We start from the raw sequence: 18320 nt of genomic DNA, 5'->3' as shown, positions 1-18320 counted from the left end.
TTCATTTGTATCTACACAATCCTTTTTCTCGTGCAGGATGTTACCATTGTTTCGCAACATTTTATGCTCATTACAGGTATTGTGTATCTTTGTGGTTTATTTATGTCATTTACAACTTTTTGGTGTGCTTGCGTTGATGTGTATTCTTATTTTTGTTTTCCAAATATGAAAGAGTATTTATTGAAATGAAGAGCAATAACAGGACATGAGAGAGTTCATTGTTTCTCTTATTTGGATTTAACGGATAGGGGCGATTGAGCTGAGTTTTACAAAATACATGGTAGCTTTTAGCTTATTTTAAGAATAGGGGTTTTTTTTTTGCAGAGTTTTTAAAACACAGTGGCCTTTTATATATTTTGTCCTTTAATATATCTCGTTAGCAAGAGTGGTCTTGGATTGATTTACGTTACTAGAGAGGATATAGTGAGAGAAAATGAGTGGAGGATTCATGAAATCTGATAAATGCCTTAGGTGGTATGATCTGCTAACTAATTCTTGAGATATTTTGCTGAATGATGCGCCCTTCTTGTTCTGGCTTTTCAATTTCCTTGTCTGTGCGTCTTTTTTCTTTTGTTTTTTGTGTGTGTGGTGTGTGGGTGTGTGTGTGTGTTTGTGTGCGTGTGCGGAGTGTGTGTGTGTGTGTGCATGTGTAGTGTGTGTGCATGTGCGGGGTGTGTGTGTGTGTGTGTGTGTGTGTGTGTGTCGTGTGTGTGTGGTGTGTGGGTGTGTGTGTGTGTCGTGTGTGGGGGTGTGTGTGTGTGTGCGTGTGCAGTATGTGTGTTACAAAGTTCGACAACTTCTTCTTTTTTCTTTTTCTTCAGAGATTTTCTTTTTTTTTTTTGAAAAAAAAGAGGATCTTGCACCTTATAATTAAGTTATGTATGAACTTGTAAAATCTTGTTAATAAGCATAGCCAAACGCGCACTTAATCGATGGTGCAAATTGTATCTTTTCATAGTTTGGGGGTATAAAGTTAATTGCAATTAGTTGGGGGTGCAAAGTGAAATTAACCCAAAATGAAGGTATAATTAAGAATTGTCCTTTACCAATTTATGTTTGAATAGGTTACGTTATAAATTACCATCTTCCAACCACATACACGCCTAACACCGTGTATGTGGACATGCTATAACCTAAATGAAGGATGAAATAAATAGTTAATAGGAGGTCTAATTTGCAATTTTTACGATATTCTATTACAGTAACGAAATTGAATGTGGAGTTACAACGTGTACCCTATACATGCTAGTCGTTGTAGTACGTCGTTTTTATATACATATAATAAATAATTATTAATATTTTTAAATATATTATAAATAAAAATAAAATATATAAATTAATAAATTATATTTAAAAAAAGAAATAAACAAAATAAAATCAGCTTAAGACATCTCGTAGTGTAACTTTTGTAAATAAATAATTACAAATAATTTTTGAAATTATCTAATTAGAATATAAGTGTCATATTTAAAATTGGTACGAATTCAAATAATAAGTGTTTTAGGCTTGTCAGCCCAATCTAGCCACCTTGCTAATGAAGCAATGTGAAAACATGGCCCGTATTAGCAGGTCTAGTACCATACAACAAGGCTAGGTCTTTGCATTTCGATTAATCGAATCGAATCGAATCGAATCGAATCCAACCGAATTTTTGGTTAATCGAAAATTTGATTCGAGATTTTTAAAAACCAAAATGGTTCAGTTCGGTTTGGTTAAAAATCAAACAATTTCAAACTTAAAATATATTAACAAATATAAATGTTAATAATTATAAAAATTATATATTAATAACAAATTTAAATTATTAGTTAGTTAAAAATATTTTAAAATAATTATCCATGCATTTAAAGTTTTAAAAACATTTAAATAAATTTTCTATGTATTTAAATAATATTATGGCACATTTTATGTATTTAAAAATAAGTATTAAAACTGAAATTTAAAAATCTTTTTAATTACTTGAAATTTAGAATTATTTAAATAAATAATTGTAAACTTAATTAATTTAAATTCTTTGACTTTTTAAAAATAAAAAAATCCAAAACAAAAAAAGAAAAGTGGCTACCAAATTGTGGGCGACGAGAGAACAATGCAGGACGTCCTCACCCCCTTTTGTTGGGGTCGGCAAGTGGAAGGAAGGCGAGGAGGCGGTGGGGAGAGGCCGACGTGGGCAGGGTTGCAAGTGAGGGATTAATTTTGTCTATCTTTAAAAATAATAATTTTATTTTTTATAATATATATTAAAAATTAATTAAATGAAAATTCTTTATTTTTCTTTATAAATTTAAAATTAGTTAATCAGATATGATGGTTCTTGTATAGTCAATAAAGATGCAACGGACGTTAAAATAAAAATAATTAAAATAAGTAAGGGAATAATGATCGATTCTTTATCGTTAATTATATTTAATGGAGATAGACGATCAAACTATATTTAGTAAAATAAAGGGGGATTTAACCTATTTTCAAAAAGTTCATGGCAGGAATTGGATAATATGACAAAAATGTAGGGTGTCTCTTGCAATTTGTGCTTGGGTATGCCTAGATATTTGCAGGCTTCACAAATGGAACCATAGCCATACCACTCTTCCAACATCTCTCTTACCAAGTAGGATAACGTTTTCTCATCCTCCCACTCACCATGCTTTCACTCACCATAAACACCCCTAAGCCCCTCTTCCTCGCTACCCCCTTCCTTCCCAACCACCACCACCACCACCACCACCTCCACCCACCGCCGCTAAATACGCAGAAACCACCGAAGCCCTTGTCTGTCTCGGCACTCATTCTTCCCCCTTCCTCTTCCACCTCTCAGCAGCAACAAAAAGTATACCAGCCGTACAGGCCTCCTCCCTCCCCTCTCCCCTCCAAATACCGCAATCTCGACACTAATGCCCAACTTGAAATTCTCTCCAATCGTTTGGGCCTTTGGTTCGAATACGCCCCTCTAATCACATCCCTTATCGGAGAAGGATTTATTTCTACCACCCTCGAAGAGATCACTGGTATTCCCTCACTTGAGCAAAACTGCCTTGTTGTCGCCGCCCAGGTCCGCGACTCTCTTGTTGAGTCCACTGACGAGGAGACTGTTTCGTATTTCGACGGCCCGAGATCCCCTGAAATTCTTTATGAAATTCGGATTCTGAATACCACGCAACGCGCCCTGGCAGCCCGGTTCATTATAGCGCATGGCTTTGAGAGGAAGAAATCCGAAGAGTTGGCCAGGTCCATGAAGGATTTTCCGCGTAGGTATGGAGAAAGAGGGTGGGGGAGTTTTGATGGGAATTTGCCGGGTGATTGTTTGGCCTTCATGTATTTTAGACAAGGCCACGAGCACAAATCTGCGTTGTCCCCCGAATTAAGTAAGGCGGCTTGGGAAAGAGCTTTGGAAATGGCGGAGACGGAGAAGGCAAAACAGATAATATTGGAGGATTTGGAGGGAAAAGATGGGGAGGGAGGCGAAGGTGGTATTGGTATAGATGATTTGGTGAGAGTGCCAGTTGTTAGGATGGCGATTGGGGAGGTTGCAGAATCGAGTGTGGTGGTGGTGTTGCCAGTTTGCAGGGCAGAGGAGAGAGAGGTTGCGGTGGAAGAGGCACCGTGGGAGAGCGGAATGGGAGGAGAGTTTGGGATGGTGCAGGTGGAGAAGCCTTGGAGCCGGTGGGTGGTGTTGCCCGGATGGGCGCCGGTGGCAGTGTTGAAGAGAGGGGGAGTGGCCGTGGCATTTCCAAAGGCAAGGGGAGTTTTGCCGTGGAGGAGCAGGAGGAGGGATGCGGATGAGGAGATTTTGGTGGTGGTGGACAGGGAACAGGAGGTGGTTGCCGATGACGGGTTTCATTTGGTCGTCAGTGGTGGTAATGGGAGTGGTGAAGAGGGATTGAAAGTGGAGAGGGGGGCCAAGTTGAAGGAGATGGGGGTGGAGAAGAGCTTGGGGACTGTGGTTTTGGTGGTTAGGCCACCTCGAGAAGAGGAGGATCAATTGGCTGATATAGAGTGGGACTGAAACAGTAGTTATCTGATGAAATACAGCACCATATCAATTGTGAGAATTCCACCCCTCCGGAATGATGCTTGAGAGAAGGACTGCAGTTGCTGTTACTGTTGCTGTTGCAGTACTTCGGCCTCAGCTGGAAGATGTAGAAATTGGTCACTAGTTTCAGAGGGCCATCAAAGCTTGAGCAAGAATTAAGAGATGCAGATTTGATGTGGCTGTCTCATCCTGTACTCTGTTTTTTCACTGTAGTCTTGATAATTTTTTGCTTTCGGATCTTTCATATGTTCCTGGAAGTTTATCAACGCGCAAGTACTATAAGGAACTTGTACTGATTCCAACAGAATATAAAAAGATTTCTGAATATTCTCAACATTTGCAAAGTGTTTATATAACTTCTATTTGCACGCATCAATTCAAGTTAATTGTTGCTAGCTAACTTGCGTATTAAATACAGGTAATGCGATGCAATCACCATTTAGCTAGTCCTGGTGCAGAAAAGTATTATCCCAATTGTATCTCAAACTGATCATTTCACATACATCTCCGCAAACGTAAAAGAAAGAAATTTAAAAGCAACCATACTCCCCACAAGCAAATCCAAGACCCCGAGGTTCAGGCACAATGTATGACAATGAGATTAGATGCTATCATTAATTACCAAAGGAAAATACAGCCATCCAGGCATTATGTTTATAAGGCAGTAGTCAAGATAAGGATCACGCTTAAAAACACATCAAATTAGGGCTGCAAATGAAAAATTGGCCAAGACCATAGTTCCAGCATGACTATCAGAAACCCCCAAGAACTGGCAAAATCTACATTAGTTGTTATTTTTGTAGAGGTAACAAATCCAACGATTATAAGGAGCTCAATTTGATATACATATATCTTCATACACAATCAAAAAGTATTGTTCTTCGAAGATAGCTGTTGCTACTCAGTTATCTGACCACAGTCTTCTATCACAACAGGTAATGAAGTGGATCCACCGTCAGAACCGACCTTCTCCATCTCCTTCACTACACCATAACCATCCACAACTTTCCCAAATACGACATGCTTTCCATCGAGCCAAGATGTCTTCACTGTGGTAATAAAGAACTGAGAACCATTGGTATTTGGCCCTGCATTTGCCATCGACAACAGACCAGGCTCAGTATGCTTTAGCTTGAAGTTCTCATCAGCAAACTTTGCTCCATAAATTGATTCTCCCCCAGTCCCATTACCCTTAGTGAAGTCTCCACCTTGACACATAAAATTAGGAATTATACGGTGAAATTTAGATCCCTTGTAGTGCAATGGCTTCCCAGAAGATCCAATTCCTTTTTCACCAGTACACAAGGCTCGGAAGTTCTCGGCAGTTTTTGGCGTGGTATCAGCAAACAATTCCATTACAACTCGTCCAGCTTTTGCCTTTCCAATCAAAATGTCAAAGAATACCTTTGGGTTCTTCATTTCTTAAAGGAACCTAAAAATAGAGATGTAAAAAGAATGAGATTTGGCTAACAACTCTGTTGCAGTCCCATTGTAGAGTACTGAAAAAAAAAACACCACTTCCAACAGACATTGAAGAGGGCTCTTGCAAATCCAATTGGCAAGAAATGCACACCAAAAATACAAATTTTACTAGAAGCATAACAGAAGTCCATAAGATCTAAATCTGAAGATATTTCCAGATATAAGCCTGAATAGCAGTAAACATTCATGCACTTGCTTATCTATTCTCCTTTCAAATTTTTCAGTTGCAAGGCCTGTGGGGCAAATTAGCACGAAAAGAAAAGGCAAAAACTACAAAGGGAGAATCAAGAATTAGTTAGACACGCAAAAATGACAGAAAAACATATCGCACATAAGTTCATCACTTAATTAATACATGAATACCCATCAACATTTCCAAAAATCATAGCAGGGAATGTATTGAATAATTGGGAGAAGTAGCAACTGCTTTCAGAAAATCTAACGCAACATTTCCCAGAAAATTATCAAATTCAAATGTACAAAATTCGGAGATGTACATCCTGTAATTAATCCTCCTGACATCAAACAATATAAATCAAGAGGACACCAAATTACAGGGATGGTTAAATCTTTACTTGATATAGCACAATTTTTGAGCTCCATGGGCTTTTACTTAATTTTGCACCCACGAAGCCTTCGATATGTGCTGCTTCCTCGGCTTCACACACAGTCGAACACAGTGTTAAAGCTTCAAATGCATGCAAAACAGAGTTCAATTAACGCAGAGAAACAGTATAACATACCGTAGAATTGAGTTGCCGTGTATTTCTGTAAGGAATGGAAGTGAAGACGGCGAGAATTATCACAGATTCTTGCAAGGGGAACCTTTGTTTATATATTACACGAGAAGACTAGAAATGGCTGCGTATGTTTTAGGGTTTAGGGTTTTGAGGTTTTTCTTTTACATGTAGACGCTCTTTCTTTACGTATTTTCAAACTGCACCCATTTACTTTTAACTAATTCCTTTTTCTAACTCTTTAACTCTAAAATTTGGAGGGGGTATCCCTCCACTCAAAATTTCACTCTTATTGTCCTTTGTCATCAATTGAATTTGACATAGAAAATCATCGTCATATTTGAATTGCTTAAGTAATTATTTTAATTATATTATGAATGTTGATTATCAATAATTAATATACGTCAATTATCACTATCAAATATATATAATTAATTAATAGGCTAAATTGCATATTTGATCCCATAAAAAAGGGGTCGGCGTCCTTTTTGGTCCCGTAATTACCGAAATTCATTGTTAGTCCCAACAAGTTAAAAATAGTTGTAATGTTGGTCTCATTTCTATTTTTCCATCAATATTTAACGAAAATGGTCAAAGTGTTGTTAGTTGACTCAACTAACTCCTTTTTTCTTGTTGATGCACATGGGAGGATGTTTATGATGGAAACTTTACCGCCAACATTAGTCCCCTCACTCTTTACTTGTTTTTTTCACCATGGAAGCATTTGCTTTTCTATTACTACTCTACCTTGAGAAAGGTCTTGATAGCAATAGCATGGGATTAGTCCTTGATTTAAAAAATCATGATAGTCGCATGCATACAGGGATTGTATCTTGAATTTGGTTAGCAGCGATCGTGTGTATGATATAATCATTATTAGCCTTCTTCAATGTAGTTAAAATATGCATTGAGGACAGTGATTCCAAGAAAGAATCTGTCCCCTGTCAGTATTGTGACAATAAGCTCTCCTATACGCTCTGAGGTGGTTTACTCTTTTTAACTATGGCCATAGTAGTTGGCTGAGTGGTAAGAAATTTCCTACGTCGATCAATAGAGTAAATGCATCTCGAATAGGAAGTATAGATGACTAGTCAATGATAGAAATCGATATCCAATTCCATGTTCTAGATCTAGGCCAGGTAACAGTCGATAGAAGGATTGTACTCATGTGGAACTCGGAACCTAAATATTCACGCTAATATTCACCTAGTCTCTAGTGTCATGGACATGGACTGTTGCTGGACGGCCACATGGTAACGGGCATTTCTGGTTATGTGATAATCATAAATAATTAATTATTAAATTAGATTTAATTAATTACATTGTTCACATGCCCAAATCTAGTTGAGTTAGACCTAAAGAATCGCACCTAAATCACGAAAAATGAAGGAATTAATTTGAAATTAATTTCAAAAGAGGTAAATTAATTGAAAGGAGTGGATAAGCCGAAGAACACAGTAGACTCGAGAAATAAAAAAATATTTAAATCAAATCAAGGGATGTACCCTTGATGTTCCCGGAATATCAGTGTATAAAATAAAGATATTATAAAACAAACATCATTCATACGTGGGCCATGAACTAAATAAAAACTAGAAAGACAGAATCCAAACCGAGAGTAACCTTGACGTTTTCCCCGAATCGGCTAGCAATGTTGCTCCTTTCTCCAAATTTGGATCTCGTTCACAAAGGATCCAATTGCAGTACCCCTCTAAGTAATATCCACACTAAAAGACTAGACCTAGGAAGAAAAAAATCAAAAGAATAACACCACATATTAGTGTATCTTTTGATTCACACTTGTTCTTCACTTAATCCACCGATCAAGAAAAACCAAGATGTGGGATAGAGAGCGAGATAGTGGTAGAATGCATTCTAGAGTTGGGAGTGTTACAGTGTACACAAATATATATTACTTATATGGGAGAGTGAAAATATGACTAGATACATTCCACTTAATCCTACAAGGCAAGCTCCCTTCTACATGGTAGAATCCAATCATACCATATAGACTAATTATATATATGTATTGCTTGTATGGGGGAGTGAAACTGTATCTAGATACATTCCACTCAATCTCACAAGTAAAGCGCCCTTCTACATAATCCAATCATAATATATAGAAGGGACACCCTATATGGTCAAGTTGCACTTTCCAAAAGTGTAACTCGATTATCTCATATTTCCAAGTAGGGAGGAGTCCAACTTCTCATTTTCTTACTTGTAAGTCAATCCTTTAAGTGATGAATTCTAATTTAATGGATCGAACTTCATTATAAATAAATTAAAATAAACCTAATGGTTTCAATGAATTAAATTAAATTCAATAAAATTCAAACTAAATTAGGCCCATCGTCATTAGTCTAATTAAAGACTTAAACCTAAATATTTCTAAATAATAAATTCAATTTATTAATTAAGGCAAGTCCAATTAAATTAATCAAATTATTTTAATCTTGGGCTATCCATTCAATAGATCATCCCACGTGTAAATAATTCAATTTATTGCAGGTCAAATAATTTATTGAATTTGTTAATATGAACAAAAAAAAAACTGAATAAAAATAGATATTTACCTTGATTGACTTAAAAATGACTTATTGCATGTCAAATAATTATTTTCAAACTAAACTACACTTAGAATGGTGAAGATATTCTATACATTAACGCATGAAGACGTATGAAGGTAATTTGATCATAAAATAATTTATTTGACCTTCTATGAATCAATAATAAGTCAATCGAAAGTAAATATAATTTTTTTTCGATTTTTTTGTTCATATCGAAAATTCAGTAAATTTTGACTAACGAATAAACTTATTTTTTAAATAGAAGCAAACCTTTAGAATGCTAATGTAATTTTTCAAATCACAGAGAGTCTACATAATTTTTTATTAAACCTTGTGAGAGGATAGTGTAATTATCCCCATAATAAAAGCTTGGCCAGTAATAAATTGACATTTGAGAAAGATATTTATTTAACTTGTAGCATCTATTTTATCATCTAATGAAAGTATAATATAATGTTATCATATCCATACATGTCAAAAAAAAATCATACATTTATGTAACACACATTAATCACCACCTTGTTTCCTTCCAAAATTCTCATAGCAAGAGCGGATCGTAACCAAAGCATTTTCTTCAAAGGTCCAACAGCAATCTCAAAATTCAATGGAATAAAATATAATTACAGTACTTCAATCTAGCCATACTTAATCCCAGAAGTTTAATGCACATTTTGAGCACAAGAATACTTAGTATTTGACAGTAAGTGGCAGATTCAGTTAAGCTCCAGGCAAAAGTAGTCTTTGAACTACATAACTGTGGAAAGACATAAATTGTACACTATGAATCCTTCACATGAATGTTTGTCAAATTTGCAGCATGAAAGATGCATCCAGCTATTCAGAATGGCCATCTGGAGCACCAGGTCTCCCACGGATATAGTTCGCTTTTATATGATAATTAGAAGGTTTTAACCAAGCCACTGTTCACAGCGACGATCACCGCTGCCTCCAACAGAATGCCGAATACTAATTTTCTCAGTTGCATACTTTTGCTGGAGCCATTCGAAAGCATTCACATCAAGCTTCCCAGAGACAGATTTTCCTTGCTTCCTCCGAGTCTGTTGTTCCCGAATCGAAGCCCAAAGTTTCTCGATAGCATCCCTCTGCCGGGTGGTGAATCTAGAAATATTATCAAATGCATGCTTAGCTAAGATATCAACGGCTGTTTGGCACCTGCAAAAGAGATGACAGCTGCATGAGAACCCTATACAGCATTCTCATGAAGTTAAAAAATCCAGTGGTGCTCAAGAATCATCATAAATTCAAGAGGAATGAGAATTTCTTTAACCATGGTGTTTTGTATCTTTTTGCAGCAATCTCTAGACAGGAAATCAATGCTTCTCTCTGTGACTTGAGAGATCTCCTCTTATCTTCATCATCATCTTTCTTATTATGGGGTAATGAGTCCTTTTTCCCCTTCGACTTTTCTTCCTTCTTAGGTGCATCTGATATCAGAGCATCCAGCCCAAATGGATCAAGCTGTTCTTTGTCGTGATCAGCCAGTGTAGCAGGAGAATTGCATCCGTTATTTACCTGTCCTTCTGAATTTACCTCCTCCATGTCATCTTTGAGGGCAACAGCTTCTTCTAAATCATCATCTTTAGTTGCCACAGGAAGAGCAGATATGGCTTCTTTTATCCTCCCAGTTGCTTTTGAGAACTGAATAAAATTCCAAAGTAAACCATGTCTAAGATCCTCAGCCCCATTGAGTGGACAAAAACAAACGTAACGTCAGAACTAAAGGCCATCATTTTATCAGCATTGAGATTCTAACATTGTTATTAAGGCCTGGTCTGTGAACATGCTAAAATATCTTGCAAGTGCTAATCTATTGGTTACTTCACTATATGCATAACTAAGATCGATATGTAACAGAAGCTTTAGTTGCACTTCAGATTAAAACAGTAAAACATACATGATTCACTTAGTAATATTGGTTTTAGCATTGTCATATTTAAAGACTCTTGGGAAGCTAAAAGAATGCAATTAACTGTATTTGAAGGTGCATGATTCTGCTACTGAACCCACGTGCACAAGTAATCACTCATGTCTGTGCTTCATTGGTTATCCATTATGAAGCTTTACCTAAGCTAAACCATACACAAGAGCATGGTATTTCATCTTATTTTGGTCTAACAAAGTGTTAGGACATCAAATAATAGTTGAGTTTCATTCTTATAAAATCAGAGCAATAACTTTTCTAGAAGGCTCTTGATTTTAGCAGTGTGCAAGTATCATCAGGCATTATTTCCAATCGAGACCAACCCAAGAGGAATACTGTAACCTTATCAAAATATATATGGGACCAGTCGAGACTAAGCTAATGGTTCATTACTTACTACACTCCCCCATCACGATAATTACCAAAACTTCCACCAGGCTTCTATCTTTGAATACACTACCTCTCTGAAAATGCAAACTCATTGGAGCGTGGCTGATGCTTTGTAAAAAAGAAAATCCTATAATTGATGAAAATGATGCAACTCAAACGTTAAAATCATATAGCAGCAAAAAAACGCAACTTGTTCTTGTATCGTTCCTAGTGGGAATCTAATTGTGCCTCAACTCGGATACCAATAGTTAGACCGAGCTCTTGCTATGTTATATTAAACGCTATAATGATACAACTATGCAAATAAAATCTTTAAACCCAACAACCGCCATCCATCTCGATTGCCCGACCACGAGAGCAATTGTCACTAGGGCAACATAACATGAGCTACTAAAATATTTAAATCTTCTATTTTACCTTTGATCTAAGACCTAAGTGATTAAATTTTCACAGATCATGCCTCAGCAATTTGTCAAAACCTAAAGTGTTCAACTAAATTTAACTTGTTCATGGAGGCCAACAAAAAAATCAGCGGTCATTCCCAATCAATTGTAAGAAAATTATAAGAAACTCTTAATTACTGTTAGACATTAGCAATCAAATAAGAAAATTATAAGAAACTGTGGAGTTACAGTTGATCAATCCAGATAATTATCAAGATAAGAAACTAAGAAAAATTATTAAAATCCAGTTTCTTTTCTCCTCCTCCCCAAAACTGTCACTTCAAGCACCATAGTGACTCCAAAATCAGACCACACGAATATAGACAATCTTGAACAGAACAGAGCTCTTGCCTATACCACCAAAGAAAAATCCAATCCATTCAGAAGGGGATTGATAAATCAGGGTATCAAGATGATCAGAATAGGTAGAGATGGTCTCAAACCAAGATTTTTGGTTTCGTAGTTAACCTTATGATTAGTAATTTAGCTTTTTCCTGGTCGAGACGTGCAGTGACTCTGATTAATCTAATACCTAAAACAAACTAAAGGCTGTGATAGCTTTTACATTAAGTACTAAAATAGATGTAAGCATAAAAGACCAGATCAAGAAGCAGCATCTTGTTGGAGGAAACATTTGCAATTCACTTCATTTTAGGTCATAAATAATGAAGAAAAATAGTTAAAACATGGAGGGTACTAGAGTAACAATGAATAGAAATAAATTCATAGAATTATTGGGAATTTTTTATGTCATAATTACTGTCACCTTGGCGAGCAATACAGCAAACGAGGATCCAAGGAAAGTGACAGCTAGTTGATGGTAAAGTAATAGTAATATCTCCAACAAGCCAGAAAATGATGGAATCCCACTATTCACTACAGCTTAGGAAGATTTCTTGGTGTAAGCACCTGAAATTGTAGCTAGATGATACTACTGTTGACAGTCATCCGCAGCACATGGAAATTATATGGCTAGGAGAGAGAAATGTACACAAGAATTACTGGTGAAAGTAATTAGCAACTCGGAAATGAATGTGAATTAAGAAAGCCTGTGCAGTTCTATGTGGCACAGAGAGAGTGAAATCTAAATTCAGAGATGAGCCTAGTGACTGCTGTCAAACAAAAGAGGATAGCAAACCACAAACCAAAAGTTTTATTGAACATCTGAAAGACAAAAGTTAATGCATAGTTTACATTAAAAATCGATAAGTCAAAATCTGATAGTCAGAGCTCAGTGTTAAAGCACTTAACATGTTGATTGACTAGTAGGAAAGTCCTAACGTGATCTAATAAAGTTTTTTTGGAGTCTACAGCACCTCCTATCTATGATAATCATATAGAGAACTCTTTCCTTCCAAAAAGAGAAAGCAAAAATGTCATATAAACAATGAGGACTGGTAGTACACATATTCTCTATGTATAAATAGATGTACGATCTTAAAGTATCTCTTGCCTAAAACATATTAATTATCAAATCTGTGAATTTCCCAAATTACAACAGATAATATTCTCATAGGATTTACTTGTATGGAAAGTAGGTTACAATACCTATATCATCATGCGATGTCACATTATCCCCGAGTCGGGAATGAAAACTCCTGGAAATATATTTAATTAATTCGTCATATTCACATCACGTACAGTTTGGGACAGGTTTTGGTGAATAAGATAACAAAAAGAAGCAATAAATTTAAGAGCATAATTGCATGAAGTAATTGAAAGGACATCATCAATCCTGTAGAAAAAGGATATTCGTTTACTCACTATCATCATACATTACAATGAAAAATTATATACATACAACGAGTAAACAAACTCACCACAAAGCTGTCATCTGTGAACAGGTCATTCGCCCAAACTGCCCTAATAGTCCATGAATGCAACAGATTCTGCTGCTTCTCACTAAGGTGCTGCAGGACATTGAATTAACTATGCTATTATGTGGCCTCGTAAAGTGTAAATAGATAATACGGACAACAGAAGCTTGAATGCTTACATAAGCTACAAGTTCAGCTGCTGAGAACAGTGCATGATAGTCAGCACGTAAAGAGGGCTCATTACAAGTGGTCAAGGAGGACATGGCGGCTTCAAGTACAGAAAAGAAGTGATCACGGGTCGTTTCCTTGATACTACCAGCCTCAATTAGCTGTATTGCAAGCTTTGATGCCTTATTGAACTTTGATGGGTTCTTTATATGTGAACCTATTTTTTGCATGGCCTCAATTACTTGTTTTTCAGAGGCATCTGTTGTTGTTTTGAACCTCAGCCGTTTTCCAGCAACAACTGCATTTTTTTTTTATAAGGGTCATTGCAGCATTTTCTTGTACTATAAGAACGCTTGTGAAAAGAAATCTGAAGATGGTAATAGACTAAGTCTTAAGACACAGAACACGCTCCAATCACTCTGCTGAACGAAGAGAAACATCAAAAACATGATCTTCCAGTGCATAACCAAGGGAAAAATGAATGTGCCCTTTAAGAGAACAAATCCTTAGTAATCTATTTCGGTTATGTGCTTGTAAAGATCCGTGAGCGCGCTCCCCCACTCCACCCCCCAACAAGGGGGGAAAAAAGAAAACGAAAAGAGAAAATTCTTTCTGATGCTACAATAATCTCAAAATGCCAAAATCAACACAATAGTTTAAGCGTCACCAAGTACTTAGAACGTTAAGTATCACTAAATAAACTTCATGAAAATCCAAAAACGACAACATCCGGATATCCTCAGAAAGAACCTTGAGCCGACCAACCACCGCCTAAAAGTTCAAGAATAAAAAAGAAAAACAAAACCCCACATAAATTAAAAAGATGAATATGAATCTAAACTGTTAAAAAACACTTCCTTGAACACAAAAAAGGTTGACAAAAGCACCCAGATATCGAGAAACAAGATATGGACCATAAAAGGGTTAGACCCGAAATTGAGAGAAGTACCTTCAGGCTGTGATTCAGGCGGTGGCTTGGGACGTTTGAGAGCGCTCTTCAGCGCAGGAGCAGGAGGAAGCGGCGGCGGCGGCGGCGGCTGGGCTGGCGAAGGTTCTTGACTGATACTGCTGCTTGAAGAATGCACAATTTGTTGCGATTGTGCTGCTGTTGGCGGCGGCAAATCTTGAAAAAGGTCGCCACCCATTAATATGTATGTCTACCCCTTCGTCTACAATTCGCCTCTGTGGATTCGAGCTCTCGAGAAATTCTCTGCAGAAAGAGAAAGAAGGGGAGAGATGTAAGGGGTGAAAAGCGAGGTAGGTTGAGTTCTCACTTCTCACCTATTGTTTTCGCCGGTGTGTGTCACGCGTGTGCACAATTCATTTAATTTAAAGCATAACTATTATCTTTAAAATATATTTTATTAAATAAATAAAAAATATTAACACTTTATTAGAAAAAAAAGTATTGGTAAGGAAAATTAGAGAAAGAAACAAATATTAAAGTTGAGGAGAGAGGAAAAGAAAATAGAAAGACAAAGAGTAAATTTTTAACGAATACTTTATTGGTAAGAAAATAATAGAGAAATAAAATGTGGATATTTTATTGATTTAGAGACACTATATACACTGTAGGGTGCTCTCGCGCATACACATGTTTGATTTTGATCCTATATGGTGACAAGGAGCTATGCAAATGGAGAGAGCTTTGGAGCACTTTGCTACAGCTTGCTTACAGCATAAGGGATGAGTCTTAGTTGATTTTAACTCATTCGGGATAGTAGTGAAGTTTGTTGTAATTCTGGGGACATTGGGCTTATTGCTTGGGAATTTCAGGTGTGTCTTTGCAATGTGATCTTGTCCATTTGCCTATGCCAGGAATGGCTTTCACATGGCATAACAGAAGTGAGGGGAGGACATACTTCATTGAAACATCTAGATAGAGCACGGATTAATGAATCCTGGTTATTAAGGTGGCTTACCAATTTTTATCTCAGTAGCATCGCACACACTGCAGATCATTTCCCACTCGTATTACAAGGGAAAGCTTCTAGGACAGTAGCAAGGGTCTTCAAGTTTGACAATTACTTGGCTAAATCTCCATGTTTTCTTGCATTAGTGGGAGAGGTATGGAGGCACCATATTCATGGCACATTGATGTACTCCGTCACTAGAAAATTGAAGTTGTTGAAGCCAACTTTCAGGTACAGAGGAGGTATAAGGGGGACCTAACTAATAATGTACATTTGGCTAGTGAATTCCTTAAGCAGGCTCAGGAGTTGTTGCTATTGCGGTTCAAGCACCATCCGCTTTTGCTACAGTTGGAGAGTTGTTATAGAATGGTTTATACCAAGGCAGTCAAACTAGAGCAAGATATGCTACAGAACGGGCTTAGATACAATGGCTCAGAAAAGGTGACCATTGCACCAAAATCTTCTTTAGAAAGGTAGCAGTTAAAAGAGTTTTGCAGAGAACGGAGTGATGCTTACTGATGAGGACCTTGTGTAATAGGAGTTTGTCACTTACTTTTGTACACTTCTAGGCGGGCAAAGGAGTGACCAACCTATAAATATTAACTACCGGAGACAGTAGGCTAGGCACTTGCTTTGAAGGGAGGAAGCTCAAAGCCTTATTCGACCAATGCAAAATGAGGAGGTTAATGAAGCAGTCTTTAACATTGTAGAGGACAAGTCCCCTAAGCCAGATGGTTATTCCGCAGGGTTCTTCAAGGTTACTGGGCTGATTATAGGAGAAGAGGTTACTGCACCTATATTGGAATTCTTCAACAAGGGTCAGTTGCTTAATCAAGTGAACGCCACATACTCGCCCTTATCCCTAAAGGGCAGATGCCTACACTTGTAGCAGATTATAAATCTATCGCATGTTGTAATGTCCTAAACAAGATTATCAATAAGATTTTGGTTCAAAGGTTGAACAAAGTACTTGTAAAAGTCATCCACCCTGATCAAATGCATTTATTCTTGAGTGTAGGATCACCGATAACATCTTCCTAGCCCAGAAGCTATTAGCGGGGTAAAATCGAAGGGTGCTCCTTCCTCGGCGTGCAATCAAGGTTGACCTCCGGAAAACATATGACCTTGTGAAGTGGGATTTTTGTTGTACTCCCTAAACTTTGTTTTGAAGCATCTATATACACCACATATTCACCACTAATAGATGGTAAAACTAAAATCAGACTTGGTGTCAATCCTTTCTTTAACACATCAAAACTTTGTTGGCCCAGTTCAGTATAGTGAAAACTACCCCCTTCCTTAGTAACTTCGTCAAAAGACCAACGATTATGGAGAAAATCTTTAGTAAATCTCCTATAATACACAGCTAGCTCTAAAAAAGCTTCGAATTTCAGTCACATTCTTCGTTGTTCTCCATTACATAATAGTTTTTACCTTTGTAGTGTCATAACCCCATCTCAAACATCATGTGTCCTAGAAAAGCTATCCGATTCACCTAAAAGCCACAATTATTTAACTTAGCGTACAACATATGTTCTTTCAAGATCTGTAATACTCTTTTAAGATATTATTCATACTCCTCGCTGCTCCTAGAATACACTAAGACATCATCTATAAAATAAGTGTCGTGATCAAATAGAGGTAATTTTCTACCCGAAGAAAATATGCTTTGGGTCTATTAGATGAGACTGGTATGGCAGCATGTAAACATGTTAATAATGCAATGGAAGAGAATCAGATATTGGGTATTCATCAAAGTTAAATAGTTGCTGATAAAGGACACTATCAAAGACTTGTTGGAAGACTAATGTACCTTGCGCATACTCGACACGATGTGGCTTATGCAATAAGTGTTGTGAGCTAATTCATGTATTCTCCAAATGAAGAACATACTTGTTATCCCTATAATATGCTACTTAAAGTGGCCACCTAGAAAAGGAATTATGTTTCTGAAAAATGATAAATTGGATATAAAAGGATATACCAATTTTGGCTGGGCAGGTTCCATTCACTATCAAAAAAATTTAGCTTTTTCTACATTATAAATAACCACAGTTTAAAAAATATGATAAATCAATACTATTAACCACGGTTAAACAAGATCAAAGCAAAAATTTAAATTTTTACCACTATTAATCAATATTCGCCATAGTTTTTAGCCATATATAGCCAAAATATTTGTCATAGTTTTAGCCATGATTAATATTTTGGCCATACTTGCAGGAACAACGGCTAATGGTTGTTGTAAAGTCGTGGTTGATTTGTAGTTGTCAAGATTTTCTTCTTTGGACTATATTACTTAATTGTAATAAAAAACTATTTTGTCTAGTGATTAATGATAGGCAATCTACCACCAGATACTTCACATTTGTGAGCGGAAATCTAGTTGGAGAAGTAAACAACAAAAAGTAGTAGTCAGATCTAGTCTTAAAGTTGAATATAGGAGAGATTGCTAAAGCATTAACCCCGAACTCACAACTTTCATAAAAACACATAAAATCGTGTTTACTTTATTTTACTGTCAATTTGGTCAAAGCTTTGTCTAGATTAGGATTGCGGGCTGATTATGATCCAACTCAAGGAGCTGGTTGATAATATGAACAGGCACATATTGTTATGATTATTATTTCTTATCCTGAGTCTGGCCCTTTAATTCTGTAATACTGAGCTGATTTGACAAATTTGCCTTATCCTATGGCTTTTATGACATTTTCATATCTAGTCACAACTTTTGAATAGAAATTAGTAAATTGAGGACAAAACAATGTGCTTTACATTCCTCCATATATATTTAGAGTGGGGGGAAGGCTCTCCTCAGGGCAACCGCG

The 18320-nt window shown here is 36.7% G+C and overlaps 3 protein-coding genes across 3 annotated transcripts; 1 reads left to right on the top strand and 2 right to left on the bottom strand.

The window, feature by feature from the left end:
* The first annotated feature begins 2562 nt into the window (after window positions 1-2562).
* LOC105161288 (rubisco accumulation factor 1.1, chloroplastic) lies at window positions 2563-4366 on the top strand. Its single transcript, XM_011078930.3, has one exon. The coding sequence runs from the start codon at window positions 2642-2644 to the stop codon at window positions 4001-4003; it is 1362 nt and encodes a 453-aa protein (XP_011077232.1). The 5' UTR covers window positions 2563-2641; the 3' UTR covers window positions 4004-4366.
* A 344-nt stretch (window positions 4367-4710) lies between these two features.
* Window positions 4711-6413, bottom strand: LOC105161287 (peptidyl-prolyl cis-trans isomerase CYP19-3). Its single transcript, XM_011078929.3, has 2 exons — window positions 6256-6413; window positions 4711-5462 (listed from the first exon to the last, which is right to left on the bottom strand). The coding sequence occupies exon 2, from the start codon at window positions 5447-5449 to the stop codon at window positions 4928-4930; it is 522 nt and encodes a 173-aa protein (XP_011077231.1). The 5' UTR covers window positions 5450-5462; window positions 6256-6413; the 3' UTR covers window positions 4711-4927.
* Window positions 6414-9376: 2963 nt separating this feature from the next.
* Window positions 9377-14890, bottom strand: LOC105161285 (nucleolar/coiled-body phosphoprotein). The gene is made up of 5 exons (XM_011078928.3): window positions 14529-14890; window positions 13591-13877; window positions 13415-13504; window positions 10108-10478; window positions 9377-9992 (listed from the first exon to the last, which is right to left on the bottom strand). Exons 1-5 carry the CDS (start codon window positions 14722-14724, stop codon window positions 9728-9730), a joined length of 1209 nt encoding a protein of 402 aa, XP_011077230.1. The 5' UTR covers window positions 14725-14890; the 3' UTR covers window positions 9377-9727.
* Between the last annotated feature and the right edge of the window lie 3430 nt (window positions 14891-18320).

This window comes from Sesamum indicum, linkage group LG4 (assembly GCF_026168435.1).
Source record: "Sesamum indicum cultivar Baizhima isolate 11 linkage group LG4, ASM2616843v1, whole genome shotgun sequence".
NCBI classification, from domain to species: Eukaryota; Viridiplantae; Streptophyta; class Magnoliopsida; order Lamiales; family Pedaliaceae; genus Sesamum; species Sesamum indicum.
This window is presented reverse-complemented; position numbering and strand designations above follow the sequence as displayed.

Bases quoted from the DNA above. Each gene is read 5' to 3' on its own strand.
- LOC105161287 (XM_011078929.3), bottom strand. From the start codon at position 5,449: ATGAAGAACCCAAAGGTATTCTTTGACATTTTGATTGGAAAGGCAAAA.
- LOC105161285 (XM_011078928.3), bottom strand. From the start codon at position 14,724: ATGGGTGGCGACCTTTTTCAAGATTTGCCGCCGCCAACAGCAGCACAA. The intron at 13,878-14,528 runs GTACTTCTCTCA...AAAAAAATGCAG, and splicing joins GCCTGAATCACAGCCTGAAG to TTGTTGCTGGAAAACGGCTG. The intron at 10,479-13,414 runs GTGAGTTTGTTT...AATTTTATTCAG, and splicing joins TCACAGATGACAGCTTTGTG to TTCTCAAAAGCAACTGGGAG.
- LOC105161288 (XM_011078930.3), top strand. From the start codon at position 2,642: ATGCTTTCACTCACCATAAACACCCCTAAGCCCCTCTTCCTCGCTACC.